The sequence below is a fragment of the Chiloscyllium plagiosum genome, unplaced genomic scaffold, assembly GCF_037043375.1.
Source record: "Chiloscyllium plagiosum isolate Xiang-an unplaced genomic scaffold, Cpla_swu_hap1 HiC_scaffold_21, whole genome shotgun sequence".
Taxonomy (NCBI): domain Eukaryota; kingdom Metazoa; phylum Chordata; class Chondrichthyes; order Orectolobiformes; family Hemiscylliidae; genus Chiloscyllium; species Chiloscyllium plagiosum.
The window spans coordinates 1,318,089-1,332,742 of NW_028270159.1; the positions used below are offsets into that span (position 1 = coordinate 1,318,089).

The 14,654-nt window shown below is 42.0% G+C and overlaps 1 protein-coding gene across 1 annotated transcript; it reads left to right on the top strand.

Moving 5' to 3' along the window:
* Positions 1-1,615: 1,615 nt before the first annotated feature.
* Positions 1,616-14,625, top strand: LOC122564676 (protein FAM163B-like). Its single transcript, XM_043719751.2, has 3 exons — positions 1,616-1,719; positions 2,666-2,781; positions 6,282-14,625. Exons 2-3 carry the CDS (start codon positions 2,689-2,691, stop codon positions 6,636-6,638), a joined length of 450 nt encoding a protein of 149 aa, XP_043575686.2. The 5' UTR covers positions 1,616-1,719; positions 2,666-2,688; the 3' UTR covers positions 6,639-14,625.
* The last annotated feature ends 29 nt before the right edge of the window (positions 14,626-14,654 follow it).

The window sequence follows — 14,654 nt, forward strand, 5'->3', positions numbered from 1 at the left end:
GAGACTCAATGAGATCCTTATAGAGAGAGGAGGAGAACTTATTCAAGGTAGAACCAACCAATCCCACAACCCAGTGGCCGAACATTTCAACTCCCCCTCCCACTCTGCCAGGTCCTGGGCCTCCTCCATCGACACTCCCTCATCACCTGACGCCTGGAGGAAAAACGCCTCATCTTCTGCCTCGGGACTCTGAAAGCACACGGAATCAATGTGGATTTCACCAGTTTGCTCACTTCTCCTCCCCCACCTTATTCCAGTTCCAACCTTCCAACTCTGCACTGCCCTCATGACCTGTCCTACCTGTCAATCTTCCTTCCCAACTATCTGCTCCACCCTCCTCTCTGACCTATCACCATTTCCCCCACTTCCATCTACCTATCACATTTCCAGCTACCTTCCTCCATCCCTCTCCCATTTTTCTCTCCAGCCCCTCGGCTCACAAGTCTCATTCCTGATGAAGAGCTTTTGCCCAAAACATTGATTCTTATGCTCCTCGGATGCTGCCTGACCTGCTGTGCTTTTCCAGCATCACATTCTCCACTGTCACCATATGACACTGGGGTGCAAAACAACGGACATTGGCTTGTTACTTCAGTGGGCTATTTGGCTTTTGTAGATTAAGAGTAAAGAAATGTTTTGAGCATCTTCAGCACATAAAGCCAAAGGTTTCCCTGAATTCTGAGACGGAGATGTTAAAACAGTTTGTTACACAGGCATAGCATTTAAAGTTTTATATTTTGAGTTTTAATGATGATTCTGAGTGAGTTGTAACCTGTTTTTAACTTGGTTGCCATGGAAGTAGTTGCCACACACACCACAGCACATTATACATCACTGGCAGATGGAGTGTGAACAATAGTGTTAACACAACCTGTTTATTACACATTTCCCCATGGAATGATGTGGCTTTAAAAGTCTTGTTTTATTCTGTCATACAGTTATGGCAAGCCTTATGGGGGTTGGAAATGGTCCTGTGGGGGTGGAGAATGGATCCTGTGAGGTTAGAGAATTGCAACTTGAGGGCAGTGAATTGCTGCTGGGTGGGGAATGGAACCCAGAGGGTTGGGCAATGGGATTGTGGGGGTGGGGAATGGAACCCAGAGGGGTAGGGAATGGCATTGTGGGGGTTGGGGTGGGGAATGGAACCCAGAGGGGTAGGGAATAACGTTGTGGGGTGGGGAATGGAACCCAGAAGGGGTGGAAAGTGGACCTTTGGGGTTGAGGTCCCACAGTATTGTGGCTCTCTCATACAGGTTATGATAATTAGGGATGCCGTAGAGTCCATGTGCATAAATCACAGTGGCCATGTTAAGCATCTGCCAACTTGATTATGCCAAGCCGGATTAAAATAAGCCTCAAAGTGTTAGTAGGCTGTTTAACAGTAGGTGGAATCACAAATGCAATGAATCATATTGTTTGGGATCAGATGTATTTAGAGTCTTTGATTTGTGAGAAAAATTGTTGCATCACTGTTGTTATGGTAACTGGATGCAGAGCAACCTTTCATTGCCATGGAAACAGAGGAGAATGGTGATTGGGTGAAACTGCTATGACAATATGGTGCAGTGTGTCAGTAACATCAGCAGGTGGCAGCAGTGGGTCCAGATGTGCAGCTTCTGTTCCTCAGCCTCTTATTGAGATACAAGAGTATTTGTGAACATTTGGTGATGTGAACCTGTGTGAGGAAACCTGCCCTGGTTATTATCCAGCAAGTGGCAGGTAATTTGCTTGTGTGTTTCTGTTTGCGGTCTGACCTTGTTAAATTTAATGTTTAGTGTCTGTTTCTGAGGAAATATCTAATTTTATAATCAAGGAGCTGGTTTTGGGTTGTGGAGACTGGTGATTAGAACTCACTGTCACTTCACCAGGTTTTAGAATGCACTGTCACACAAAACAAACCCAGGCAGAAATTATGAAGAACACAAACTGAAAAACTGCAGAAATGCAGCAAGTATGAACAGAAAAGACAGAGAAATCTCAGATATAGATAGGGAAAGGCACACGAAATTCGACATGAATCAGTATTAGGGGCTAGGAAGCTTCACAGAAACTGATTAAAGAGGAATTGGTTAAACAATTGGAAAAGAAGTAGGTGAAGAAAAATGTTTACAGACAGACAAATAAATGCATTTTAAGTCAAGATCCAACTGACCTGGAGATGATGCTTTAAATAACCTCCCTCTGTTCTTTGAGATATAGTCTGCAGAAGAGTGGGCTGATTTATTAGTAATTAACTGCCTCTGTTACCTGAATGTACTGTATCCTTGGTTTCAATATTAATACTGACTCCTGTACTGTCTGATCATCAGCCTCCACTGAGAAAGCCAGTAATGACAGCTTGGGCATATGGGGAAGATGCAAACTGTCATATTGAAACAAAACCCCACAAAAGTATACTTTATAAGATTTAAAAATATTCATTAATCCTCCAGGGGATCCCATGTTCAGATTTAAATCTGAACATTTGCATTACTCAAAGTGGCCTTGTAGCTAGAAATACCTAGATTGATCAATGCCAGGAATGACTGCGATTGTTTCCTCACTCCGAATACATTTTTAAGTTTTCCTCTCCCAGCTTTGAAGTTTAATATTATCCAAGTATCTTTTTTCAAAAGGCATCTCTGTCTGATTTCTCTCCTCGAATTTCCTGCCTTCTCTTTTACAGGTTGTTAATGGAGAGCTGGTCGAATGACAGCCGGGACTGTGGTGATTACAGGTGGAATATTGGCTACGGTTATCCTGCTCTGTATAATCATTGTGTTGTGTTATTGCCGCCTGCAGGTTAGTGTGTGATAGGGCCAAGGTATGGTCATCTTAAAAAAAAGAAATATTTTGCAGTCTTTTCTTGCTCTCTAAAAGACAGCCACAGGGTAGCAGCTTAGGGTAAAACCACGTGTCTTCTTGTTTTATTGCTTTATTTATTTTATGGCATTAAATGCTTAAAATTTAGAAATATCTAGGGCTTAATTTTAACTCAGACAGGAATATGGAAAACCGAGTAGTCTTTGATTCACTCTGACAGCAGGGTCTTTAAGAATTGAGCCTGTGTGGGAACCTCAGGCATGTCTGGGAGTGATGATTCTGGAAGCATCGTTTGCAAGAACTGGGAGGTGATGCTGGAACTGTAAAAGCTGCTATGATGGCCACAACTTGAGTTGTGTGTGCCACATCATCACACTGTTGGAAAGATCTAGTTACATCAGAGAGGATACAGAAAAGATTGATGAGGATATTGCCTGGACTAGCGAAATTTAGTTTTGAGGAAAGATTGGATAGGCTGGGCATGTTTTATTTGGAAGGGAAGATTTAATTGAAATGTGTAAATGACATCACCAACCCTTGGAAACTCAAATATATAAATGGAAAGCAGGCTACACCACCAGTGCTTCATTCAGAGGCTCACTGAAGATGTTATCTAGTATGGGTGACGAAACATCTGAAAACGAACCTTCCAGCTCAGCGAGCAAACTTACATCCAGGACCTTAAGGCAGGATATATGCACACTAGAGTCCGACTGTTCATCATGTTTTCCCATGCCTTGTTTGTTCTGCCCAAGTGCATCACCCACTGATCTGCATTGAATTCCATTTGCCACTGACCAGCCCATCTGTATCCTCCTGTAATCCAAGGCTATCCTCTGCACTATTTACCATCCCACCATTTTTGTATAACGAGTGACTTGCAAATGAAGAAATTAACAAAACACCATCTCTGCAGATTTTAGTTTAGCATGAAATCAGAACCAATGTAAATTAAACTGGAATTAAAAAGTAGATGATATTTCAAATACATAGGTAAATTTCATTTTAAGTAAATGATACAACAAAACAGGCCTCACTTAACCATAGACACCCAACTGACTTTCCATACAAATGTCACACCACATATACAGATCCTCATTTTGCTGTTCTTTATTTCACACTAGGTCAGGAGTCTTATCTGACAATGGCTTTCACTTTTGGAGCTTCATGGGTACAATTATCATCAAAAAGTACTTCTATACACCTACTTCCTCAGGTGATAACAACCCTGACAGCATAGCTTTTCAAAATTCCAATTCAATCAACTAAATAATACATGCTGGTTTATAGATTGGACATTTCTGGAAAATACATTTGAAACATTTTTAACTGGCTCACACAATACCTTTTGTCTCCTTTTCTGCCAAACAAAAAAACTCTGGATTTCTTGAGGGAAATTTGTTTCTGTCCTCTGATGCTTCTTTGCATGATGTTGTACACTGATACTAACACCCTCCAACTCCTCTACTTACAGCTCTTCCTTGTAGCTGACCAGAAGACTTTTTGTCTTCATTCCTTTATGTTTGAACTGCTTCCAGGTCATCAGGTCACACAAACCAGTTTTTTTTTAAATTAACCAATTACAATTAGTTCCTTTACAATTGATGTAAGCTCCTAAAAATCTTAACAAAATTCTCAAAAACAACTGCAATATTATACAGTCATAGAGTTGAACACCATGGAAACAGCTCCTTTGGTCCAACTTGTCCATGCAGACCAGATATCCAGATATCCTAACCCAATCTAGTTCCATTTGCCAGCACTCGGCCCATATCCCTCCAAACCCTTCCTATTCATATACCCATCCAGATGTCTTTACAATCCCAATGGAGCCAAACCCATTCCCCGTTCACTTGACCACAATTCCAAATGTTCACTACTGTATAGGTTCTGGGTCAAATCTTACAAACATACGAATCTGGACGAAGGGTAAACTGTTCAGTTAGAGACAAAGAAAAATACTGCAGATGCTGGAATCCAAGGTAGACAAGCAGAAAGCTGGAAGAACACAATGAGCCACACAACATCAGGAGGTGGAGAAGTCAACGTTTCAGATGTAACTCTTTTTCAGGACTGGAAATGGGGGGAGGGGTGGTGGTTAAGTACGGATAGATAGAGGATACAACCTGGTTGGTCAATATGAGAAATTAATTCAGTTGGTAGCTGGAAGGGTCTATCAGAGGAATGGAAGGGGGGGGGGGGGGGGGGCTGGCGAGGGGCAGGGAAGGGAGTCGTCCATGGGAAGAGAAGTTATTTGAAATTGGAGAACTCAATGTGAGCCCTCCGGGCTGTAGGCTGTCCCGGCCGGAGATGAGGTGTTGTTCCTCCAATTTGCAGTCTGATTCGCTGTGGCAATGGTTGAGGCCAAGGATGGTCCTCAAACATGCTCTACCATTCAATAAGATTAAAGTTGAACTGATTGTAAATCAAATCTATATTCTTGCCTATCCTTGATCAACCTTCAACCATTGCTTAATAAGAATATATCTACCACTGTCTTAAAAATATTCAAGGACTCTGTTTCCACCACCTTGTGATGAAGAGAGTTCCAAAGACACTGAAACCTCGGAGAGGAATAATTTAGTCTAACAGTTTTAAACGGTGATCTCTTGCTTGAGGTACCCCCACAAGAGAAAACATCCTTTTCACATGTATCCTGTCAAGACCTCTAAAGCTTTTTATATATTTCAATCAAGTCATCTTTTATTCTTCTTAACTCCAGCAGATATAAGGCCAGCCTGTCCAACCTATCCTCAGAATTCAACCCACCCATTTCAGGGATTAGTCTGGGTAAACCTGCTCTGAACTGTTTCCAATGCATTTATATCTTTCCTTAAATAAGGTGACCCATGCTGTACACAGTACTCCAGATGTGTTCTCACAAGTGTCCTATATAACTGAAGTATAAGCTCACCACTTTTGTATTTAACTTGTAACCACGGTAGTTGTTAAAATTTTAGTGGCTTTCCTAATTATCTGCTGTAAGAATAATCAAAAATGATACAAACATAGTGAACAGTCTGCTTTAGCATCAAGCATTTATTTACATAATTTTGTTAATGCTGTTTGTAAATTATACATGTTGAGTGGAGCCTAGCATGTACCACTCCTTTATTGTTTGCCTTGTAGAAAAATGCATGGCGTTAGGCAGACCAACTAAGAGGCGGTAATTTTCTGAGGGCCATTATGCTAAGTTGTGCTGTGACTGAATGAATGTGTTCACAGGGCCAGACAGTCTTTTTCTATTTGTCTACTGCAAATTTTCAGCTGCACCGTATTAGAATTTCAAAGTAATGCCCAGAACTTCAGTACATTACCAATGTAGTTTCGTGTGGAGTGTGCCTTGTGGAACTTGCTGATTGAAATTGACTGTTGTGTTTCCTATATAGTTCAGGGACTTTACTATGAAGTGAGTTGGGATATCCTTAGGTGGTGAAAGATATTGTATCTTGTATAACCTTAAGTCTTTTTTTTTACAGTATTATTGCTGCAAGAGGGAGGAATGGGATGGAGATGAGGAGGAACCAGATTTTGCCGTGCACTCCCGTCTGCCAACTGCTTACTACAACTACAATGCCGGAAATGGACTTAACTTCAGTTCTATAGCCTATCCCCAGGATTACTCTCACCCCAGAGCTCTCTGCTTCCAGTGCAAGCCCCAGTTCCATGTCCATCAGATTGAAGAGATTCAGAATGGGGGTGAAAGTGTGAGTTATAACACAATCAGTGAGGAGGAATTAGAAATGTTGACAAGTCCCGAGGAGCTGCCCATGAGCAGGGCAAAGCTCACAAGAGAGGCTTTTAGCAGAAGTCGAAGTATCAGCACTGATGTGTGAAGATGTTTGTTATTCAAGGTTTTATACAACAGCATTTTCAATATAAAGAGGTCACTACTTTCCATATGCCATGGAGAAATGGACGAAATCAATGAATACGATTCCCAAAGCAGCTATAAAATGCTCACAAATCCAAACAATACAAACAGAATGTACTGGGTCACTGGAGAAGCAGTACCCTGGATATGAAGAACAAAGTGATATTGACAGAAGAATCTTATTAATATGTTATGTCTTAATTCAATCTTTGAATGGATGAGATCTGTTTGATATGATCTTTTTTGTTTATTCCACTCCTATTTCTCATGTTCTTATTAAGTGGAAGCTTTGAAGTGGCCTGATCAATTGTAAAATGCTATTTCTATTGAGTATGGCAGTGGCTAATGTGAATGAATGTTTTCTGTGCATGATCTAATGATGTGACAGAAGTTACTGCCTGCTTGCTGGTGGGTGCTGGAGTCAGGGGTAACTGATTAATGACATTATTCAGGGTTTGGTTTTCAGAGACTTGTTTTGGATTGGTTCTTATTGCTCAAGTCACTTGAATAAACTAGAGAACTTTGTGAACAAGAAGTAAATTGCACGTCAGTAGCTGTTATCTTCATCAGACTTGGATTCACAGGAATAATTCTGATTTCTTATTTGGATAATTTTGTGCAATTTGGCGATTTCCTAGACGAAACTGAGAAACAAGCAGAAACAAAGAAGCATAGATTATAGGAGAAGGAGTAGGCCATTTGGCCCTTCCAGCCTGCTCTACTATTCAATATGATCATGGCTGATCATCCAACTTAGAACCCATTCCTGCTTTCTCCCAACAACATTCAATGTTTTGGCCTCAACTGCCTTGTGTGGCAAAGAATTCCACAGCCTCACCACTCTCTGGGTGAAGACATGTTTCCTCATCTCAGTCCCAATTCTGAATCCTTAAACTGTGACCTCTGATTCTGGATTCTAGTTATCAGGAGCATTCTTCCTACATTTACAAGCCCCAGTACTCCAATACTATCAATACACTACCTGCAATCCCATATTCTTTAATTTTACATGGTTTCTTATGTGGGATCTCATTGAAAATCTTCTGTAAGTCCAAGTAAACCATATGGAGTCATATACCCATCCAAATGCCTTTAAAATGTTGCAATTGTACCAGCCTCCACCACATCCTCTGGTAGCTCATTCCATACATGTACCACCCTCTGTGTGAAAAGGTTGCCCCTTAGGTCTCTTTTATATCTTTCCCCTCTCACCCTAAACCTATGCCCTCACCCTAAACCTATCCCAGGGAAAAGACTTTGTCTATTTATCCTATCCATGCCCCTCATAATTTTGTAAACCTCTATAAGGTTACCCCTCAGCTCCGACATTCCAGGGAAAACAGCCACAGCCTGTTCAGCCTCTCCCTATAGCTCAAATCCTCTAATCCTGACAACAACCTTGTAAATCTTTTCTGAACCCTTTCAAGTTTCACAACATCTTTCCAATAGGAAGGAGACCAGAATTGTACACAATATTCCAACAGTGGCCTAACCAATGTCCTGTACAGCCGCAACATGACCTCCCAACTCCTATACTCAATACTCTGACCAATAAAAGAAAGCATTCCAAACACCTTCTTCACTATCCTATCTACCTGCGACTCCACTTTCAAGGAGCACTCCAAGGTCTCTTTGTTCAGCAACACTCCCTAGGACCTTACCATTAAGTGTATAAGTCCTGCTAAGATTTGCTTTCCCAAAATGCAGCACCCCGCATTTATCTGAGTTAAACTCCATCTGCCACTTCTCGGCCCATTGGCCCATCTGGTCAAGATCCTGTTGTAATCTGAGGTAACCCTCTTCGCTGTTCACTACACCTCCAATTTTGGTGTCATGTGCAAACTTACTAACTGTACCTCTTATGCTTGCATCCAAATCATTTATGTAAATGACAAAAAGTAGAGGACCCAGCACTGATCCTTGTGGCACTCCACTGGTCACAGGCCTCTAGTCTGAAAAACAACCCTCCACCACCACCCTCTGTCTTCTACCTTTGAGCCAGTTCTGTATCCAAATGGCTAGTTCTCCCTTTATTCCGCGAGACCTTACCTTGCTAATCAGTCTCCCATAGGGAACCTTGTTGAACGCCTTACTGAAGTCCATATAGATCACATCTACCGCTCTGTCCTCATCATCCTCTTTGTTACTTCTTCAAAAAATTCAATCAAGTTTGTGAGACATGATTTCCAACGCACAAAGCCATGTTGACTATCCCTAATCAGTCCTTGCCTTTCCAAATACATATACATCCTGTCCCTCAGGATTCCAACAACTTGCCCACCACCGACATCAGGCTCGCTGGTCTATGGTTCCCTGGCTTGTCCTTTCTACCCTTCTTACCCGGATCTCTGTTATCAACTCTACTAGTTGCATCCTTACAAAATTCTACTACATTTGTCAAGCATGATTTTCCTTTTATAAATCTATGCTGACTTTATCTAATCTGTCACTGTTGTCCAAGTGGTCTGCTATCAAATATTTTATAACAGACTTCAGTGTTTTCACACTACCAATTCAGGCTGACTGGTCTATAATTCCTTGTTTTCTCTCTCATCTTTTTTAAATAGTGGGGTGACAACTTTCCTCAATAGCCATTGTCAGACCAACATTCTTGTTTTATTTTTCTGCCAGACTGTAATGGATATTTGTTGTAGTTCTCCAAGCACTCTTCGAATATTTGCTATTGCCTATTCACCTTGATCCCTTTTAAGTAACATTCCCCAATTTATCATAGATAGCGCCACCTCTTATTATCATTGTTTCCTTTATTTAGGTTCAGCACCCTTGACTGAGAATTAACTCTGTCACTTTCCGTTCTTAGTGAAGAATTCCATCATATTATGGTTAATCTTCCCCAAGAGGCCTCGTACAGTTAGATTTCAAATTATTCCTTTGCCATTGTAGCAAAACAATTGGTTAAAATAAAAATTAGATTACTTACAGTGTGGAAACAGGCCCTTCGGCCCAACAAGTCCACACCGACCCGCCGAAGCGCAACCCACCCAGACCCATTCCCCTACATTTATCCCTGCACCTAACACTACGGGCAATTTAACATGGCCCATTCACCTAACCTGCACATCTTTGGACTGTGGGAGGAAACCGGAGCACCCGGAGGAAACCCACGCAGACACTGGGAGAATGTGCAAACTCCACACAGAGAGTCACCTGAGGCGGGAACTGAACCCGGGTCTCTGGCGCTGTGAGGCAACAGTGCTAGCCACCGTGCCGCTCACAAATTGTTTACTAACTTATCCAAATCTAAATGTATTTTTACTTTAGTTCTAAAGTTTAATCTGTGTGACATTCAGAACTTCTCTGAATTTGAAATTGTTTGACTCTCCGACCTCCTCCGAACAAGTGCAAAAGCTCACAAGTAAATATCTTTGTCACGAAGATTGAGACTAATCAACTGCTATATTCCTCCTTCTCCCATTAACCAAAATGAGGTTTCACTAAACAATTTCCACGTCCTTCCCTTGAAGTCATCTTCTGTAGCTTTTTTCACATCTCCTCCATGCCCTTGTGAGCTCACATAATTCATGTAACCCACTCCTGCTCTGTAAACCTTCTTCTAAAAAAACTGCTCGCTACTTAGCTTCCCCACCTGATCCCCATGTTCACAGACCTTGTTAAGGGTTTACTCTCCTCGGGCCTGCATCAGCTAGCCCTCAAAGGTGTTGACGTGTCCATTCCTGAATGCTTAATTTCCAACCTCCTTTCCCACTCAAAAATCTTTCAAAAACACTTCCTTCCCACGACTACAACTCTTCAGCACCTTCAACATAGTGCTGCTGCTCACAGAGGCCAGCAACTTCAGGAAGGGTGGGGCATCACTATCCCCAGAACCCTTGGTTCAAGAAGCCTGTTGGGCCACCCAAGTGCACAACTGGAGCTTGGTCTGATGGTTTTCTGTCTGGGAAGTGGTAGGACATGTCTCACTCTTAAAGGTGCGCACATCACATACAAGCAATATACAGGAAAATCTCTTTCCAAATCAAGCCTTTTTATTTCCAGCTTTCTTTTCCTTCCTTTGACCCTTTTGAACTGCAGCCACTGGGTACCTAAAGTAATTTACAAGTTGGGAATTCATGCCATTTATTTTCTCAACCAGAGGAGAATTAGAAGGGGCATATAAATGAGGTGACTTGGGCTAACAATGAGATGCAATTGGATGCAATTAAGTAGTCATTGTTCAATAGTGCTCTGAATATGACTTCGATATGTTTGCAGACAGATACAACATGTTTGTATACATTTGGATCTCTCCTGCCAATTAACAGGCTAATTCTATTTTCTGGTTAACTTCAGAAACTCAGCCATTACATCTATGGCCAAACTGTATTTTTGGTTGAGAGCTCAGAAATCTACGGCTTTGTTGAAACAACTGAGCACCAGAGGAAAAACTTTCTTGATTGACATCTCTGGCTTTCTGGTTTCAATTGCAGTTTCCCTTAGTGGTCCTTTAAAGGGTCTGGATGATAGACATCTTTATTGCCCTGAAGTAAAAGGCTAGTTTTTAAATATATTAACGTCCTGGATATTGGGATAGAAATTGCTATAGTCAAGTTTGCAAATGACACTAAAATAGATGGGAAAGTAAATTGCATGAAAAAATAAATTTACAAATTGATATGGATATGTTAGGTGAATGGACCAAAATTGAGCAGGTAAAGTTTAACATGGATATGTGAGAGATTCTTCATTTTGGTTGGAGGAATAGAAAGACAACTACTGTATTGCAGCCAATTCAGAGAAGCTTCCCTTATGTGATTCTAGAGATGAGACGTTTGCCTTATAAAGACAGCATGAACAGTTTAGGCCGATACTGTCTGGAGTTGAGAAGAATGAATGGGGATTGAATTGAGGGATATAAGATACTAAGGGGGATTGATAAAGTAGATGTACCATCATGTGGGGTAAACTGGAATGAGAGGTCATAGTTTGAGGTAAGGGGTAGCAGGTTTAAAACAGAGATCCTTCTCTCAAAGGGTCGTGAATCTGTGGAATTCACTACCCCAGAGTGCAGTGGATGCTGAGATATTAAGTAAATTTAAGGAGGTAGACAGATTTTTAGTTAGCAATGGGTTTAAGGGTTATGGAGATTGGGCAGGAAAGTGTAGTTGAGGCTGAGATAACATCAACCATGATCATATCAAATGATGGAGCAGGCATAAGTGGCCTAATTACCTACTTCTGCTTTTTAGATTAGATTACTTACAGTGTGGAAACAGGCCCTTAGGCCCAACAAGTCCACACCGATCCGCCGAAGCGCAACCCACCCATACCCATTCCCCTACACCTAACACTACGGGCAATTTAGCATGGCCAATTCACCTAACCTGCACATCTTTAGACTGTGGGAGGAAACCAGAGCACCCGGAGGAAACCCACGCAGACACGGGGAGAGTGTGAAAACTCCACACAGACAGTTGCCCAAGGTGGAAATTGAACCCAGGTCTCTGGCGCTGTGAGGCAGCAGTGCTAACTGCTGAGCCACTGTGCCACCCCATGTTCTTATGTTATATTTTAAAAACTATTACTCATTCTATTGTCACCATAAAGCTAGCTGGTTCTAAACATTGCATAATGGTTTAATGGGTTTGGAAATAAAGGACAATGAAAGCCATGAGAAGCATAGTTTGGCATTGGGAGTGAGTTACTAGGAATAGCTGGCATTAATGAACGTTGGGAATGTAGGGCAGAGCTTGGTACAGGGGTTATAGATAAGGCATTGGAGTGTGTAGGAGGTGAGCTGTAGATGGCCTGTTTTTAATAATAAACAAAGAACAAATAAGAACAAAGAAAATTTACAGCCCAGGAACAGGCCCTTCGGCCCTCCAAATGTACTGTCTAAACCTGTCGGTTAATTCCTAAGCATTTGTATCCCTCTGCTCCCCACCTACTCATGCATCTGTCCAGACGCATCTTAAATGAATCTACCTTGCCTGCCTCTGTCACCTCTACTGGCAACGCGTTCCGATCGCCCACCACCCTCTGTGTGAAGTACTTACCGCATGTATCCCATTAAACTTTCCTCCTATCAACTTGAAAGCGTGACCTCTCATTATTGAATACTTCACCCTGGGAAAAAGCTTGTCTCTGTCCACCCTGTCTATACCCTTCATGATTTTGTAAACCTCAATCAGGTCCCCCTCAATCTCTTTTTTTCTAATGAAAATAAACCTAACCTACTCAACCTCTCTTCATAGCTAGCACCTTCCATACCAGGCAACATCCTCGTAAACCTTCTCTGCACCCTCTCCAAAGCATCCACATCCTTTTGGTAATGTGGCGACCAGAACTGTACACAGTATTCTAAATGTGGCCGAACCAATGTCTTGTACAATTTTAACATGACTTGTCAGCTCTTATGCTCAATACCCCGTCCAATGAAGGCAAGCATACTATATGCCTTCTTGACCACTCTATCCACCTGTGCAGCAACTTTCAGGGTACAATGGACCTGCACTCCCAGATCTCTCTGCTCATCAACTTTTCCCAAAGCTCTTCCGTTCATTGTATAATTCACTCTTGAATTAGTCTTGCCTAATGCATCACCTCACATTTCTCTGGATTGAAAGCCATCTGCCACTTTTCTGCCCAACTCAGTCTATCTATATCCTCCTGTATTCTTTGACAGTCCCCTATGCTTTCTGCTACTCCACCAATCTTCATGTCATCTGCAAACTTGCTGATCATACCAACAGTGCCCTCTTCCAGATCATTTATGTATATTACAAACAACAGTGGCCCCAATACTAACCCCTGTGGAACACCATTTCGAGAAACTCCCTTCAGCCACTACTCTCTGTCTCCTGTTGCTCAACCAGTTCTTTATCCACCTAGCTAGAACACCTTGCACACCATGTGACCTCACTTTCTCCATTAGTCTACCATGAGGAACCTTATCAAACGCCTTACTAAAGTCCATGTATGTGATATCAACAGCCCTTCCTTCATTTATCAACTTGGTCACTTCCTCAAAGAACTCTATTCAGTTGGTAAGGCACGATCTCCCTCGCACAAAACCATGTTGCCTATCACTGATAAGCTCATTCTTTTCTAAATATAAATAAATCCTATCCCTCAGTACCGTCTCCAGCAACTTCCCCACCACTGATGTCAGGCTCACTGGTCTGTAGTTACCTGGAATATCTCTACTACCCTTCTTGTACAGGGGGACAACATGGGCCACCTTCCAGTCCTCCGGCACCTCACCTGTATTTAAGGATGCCACAAAGATATCTGTCAGGGCCCCAGCTATTTCCTCTCTCGCCTCCCTCAGTAATCTGGGATAGATCCCATCCCTTCCTGGAGATTTGTCCACCTTAATAACCTCTAGCATACCCAACATCTCTTCCCTACTTATGCCAATGCGATCCAGACTAATCAAACTTCTATCTCTAATCTCAAGATACATCATGTTCCTCTCCTCAGTGAACACTGATGCAAAGTAATCATTCAGAATCTCGCCCATTCTCTCAGGTTCGACACACAGCCTTTCTTCATTATCTGTTAGTGGACTAATCCTTTCTCTAGTTACCTGCTTGCTTCTTACAGAAGAATAAAATGCTTTGGGATTCTCCTTAATTCTGCTTGCTAAAGCTATTTCATGACCCCTTTCAGCCCGCTTAATTCCTCGTTTAAGACTTGTCCTACTCTTCCAATATTCCTCCAGGGCCTGTTCTGTTCTTAGCTGCCTAGACCTTATGTACGCTTCCCTTTTCCTCTTGGCTAGTCGTACAATTTCTCCTGTCATCCATGGTTCACAAATCTTGCCCTTCCTATCCTTTGCCTTCAATGGGACATGCTTATCCTGCACTATCTTTAACCTATCTTTGACAGCCTCCCACAAAACTGGAACCAAATGCCAGAACACCAGGGCAAGCCTTCTGAACAGCCCAGACTGCAGATAACACCCCTTTTGTTAATGATGCTTGCCACTTGCCTTGGTATTGAAATTCCAGGCCTTAAT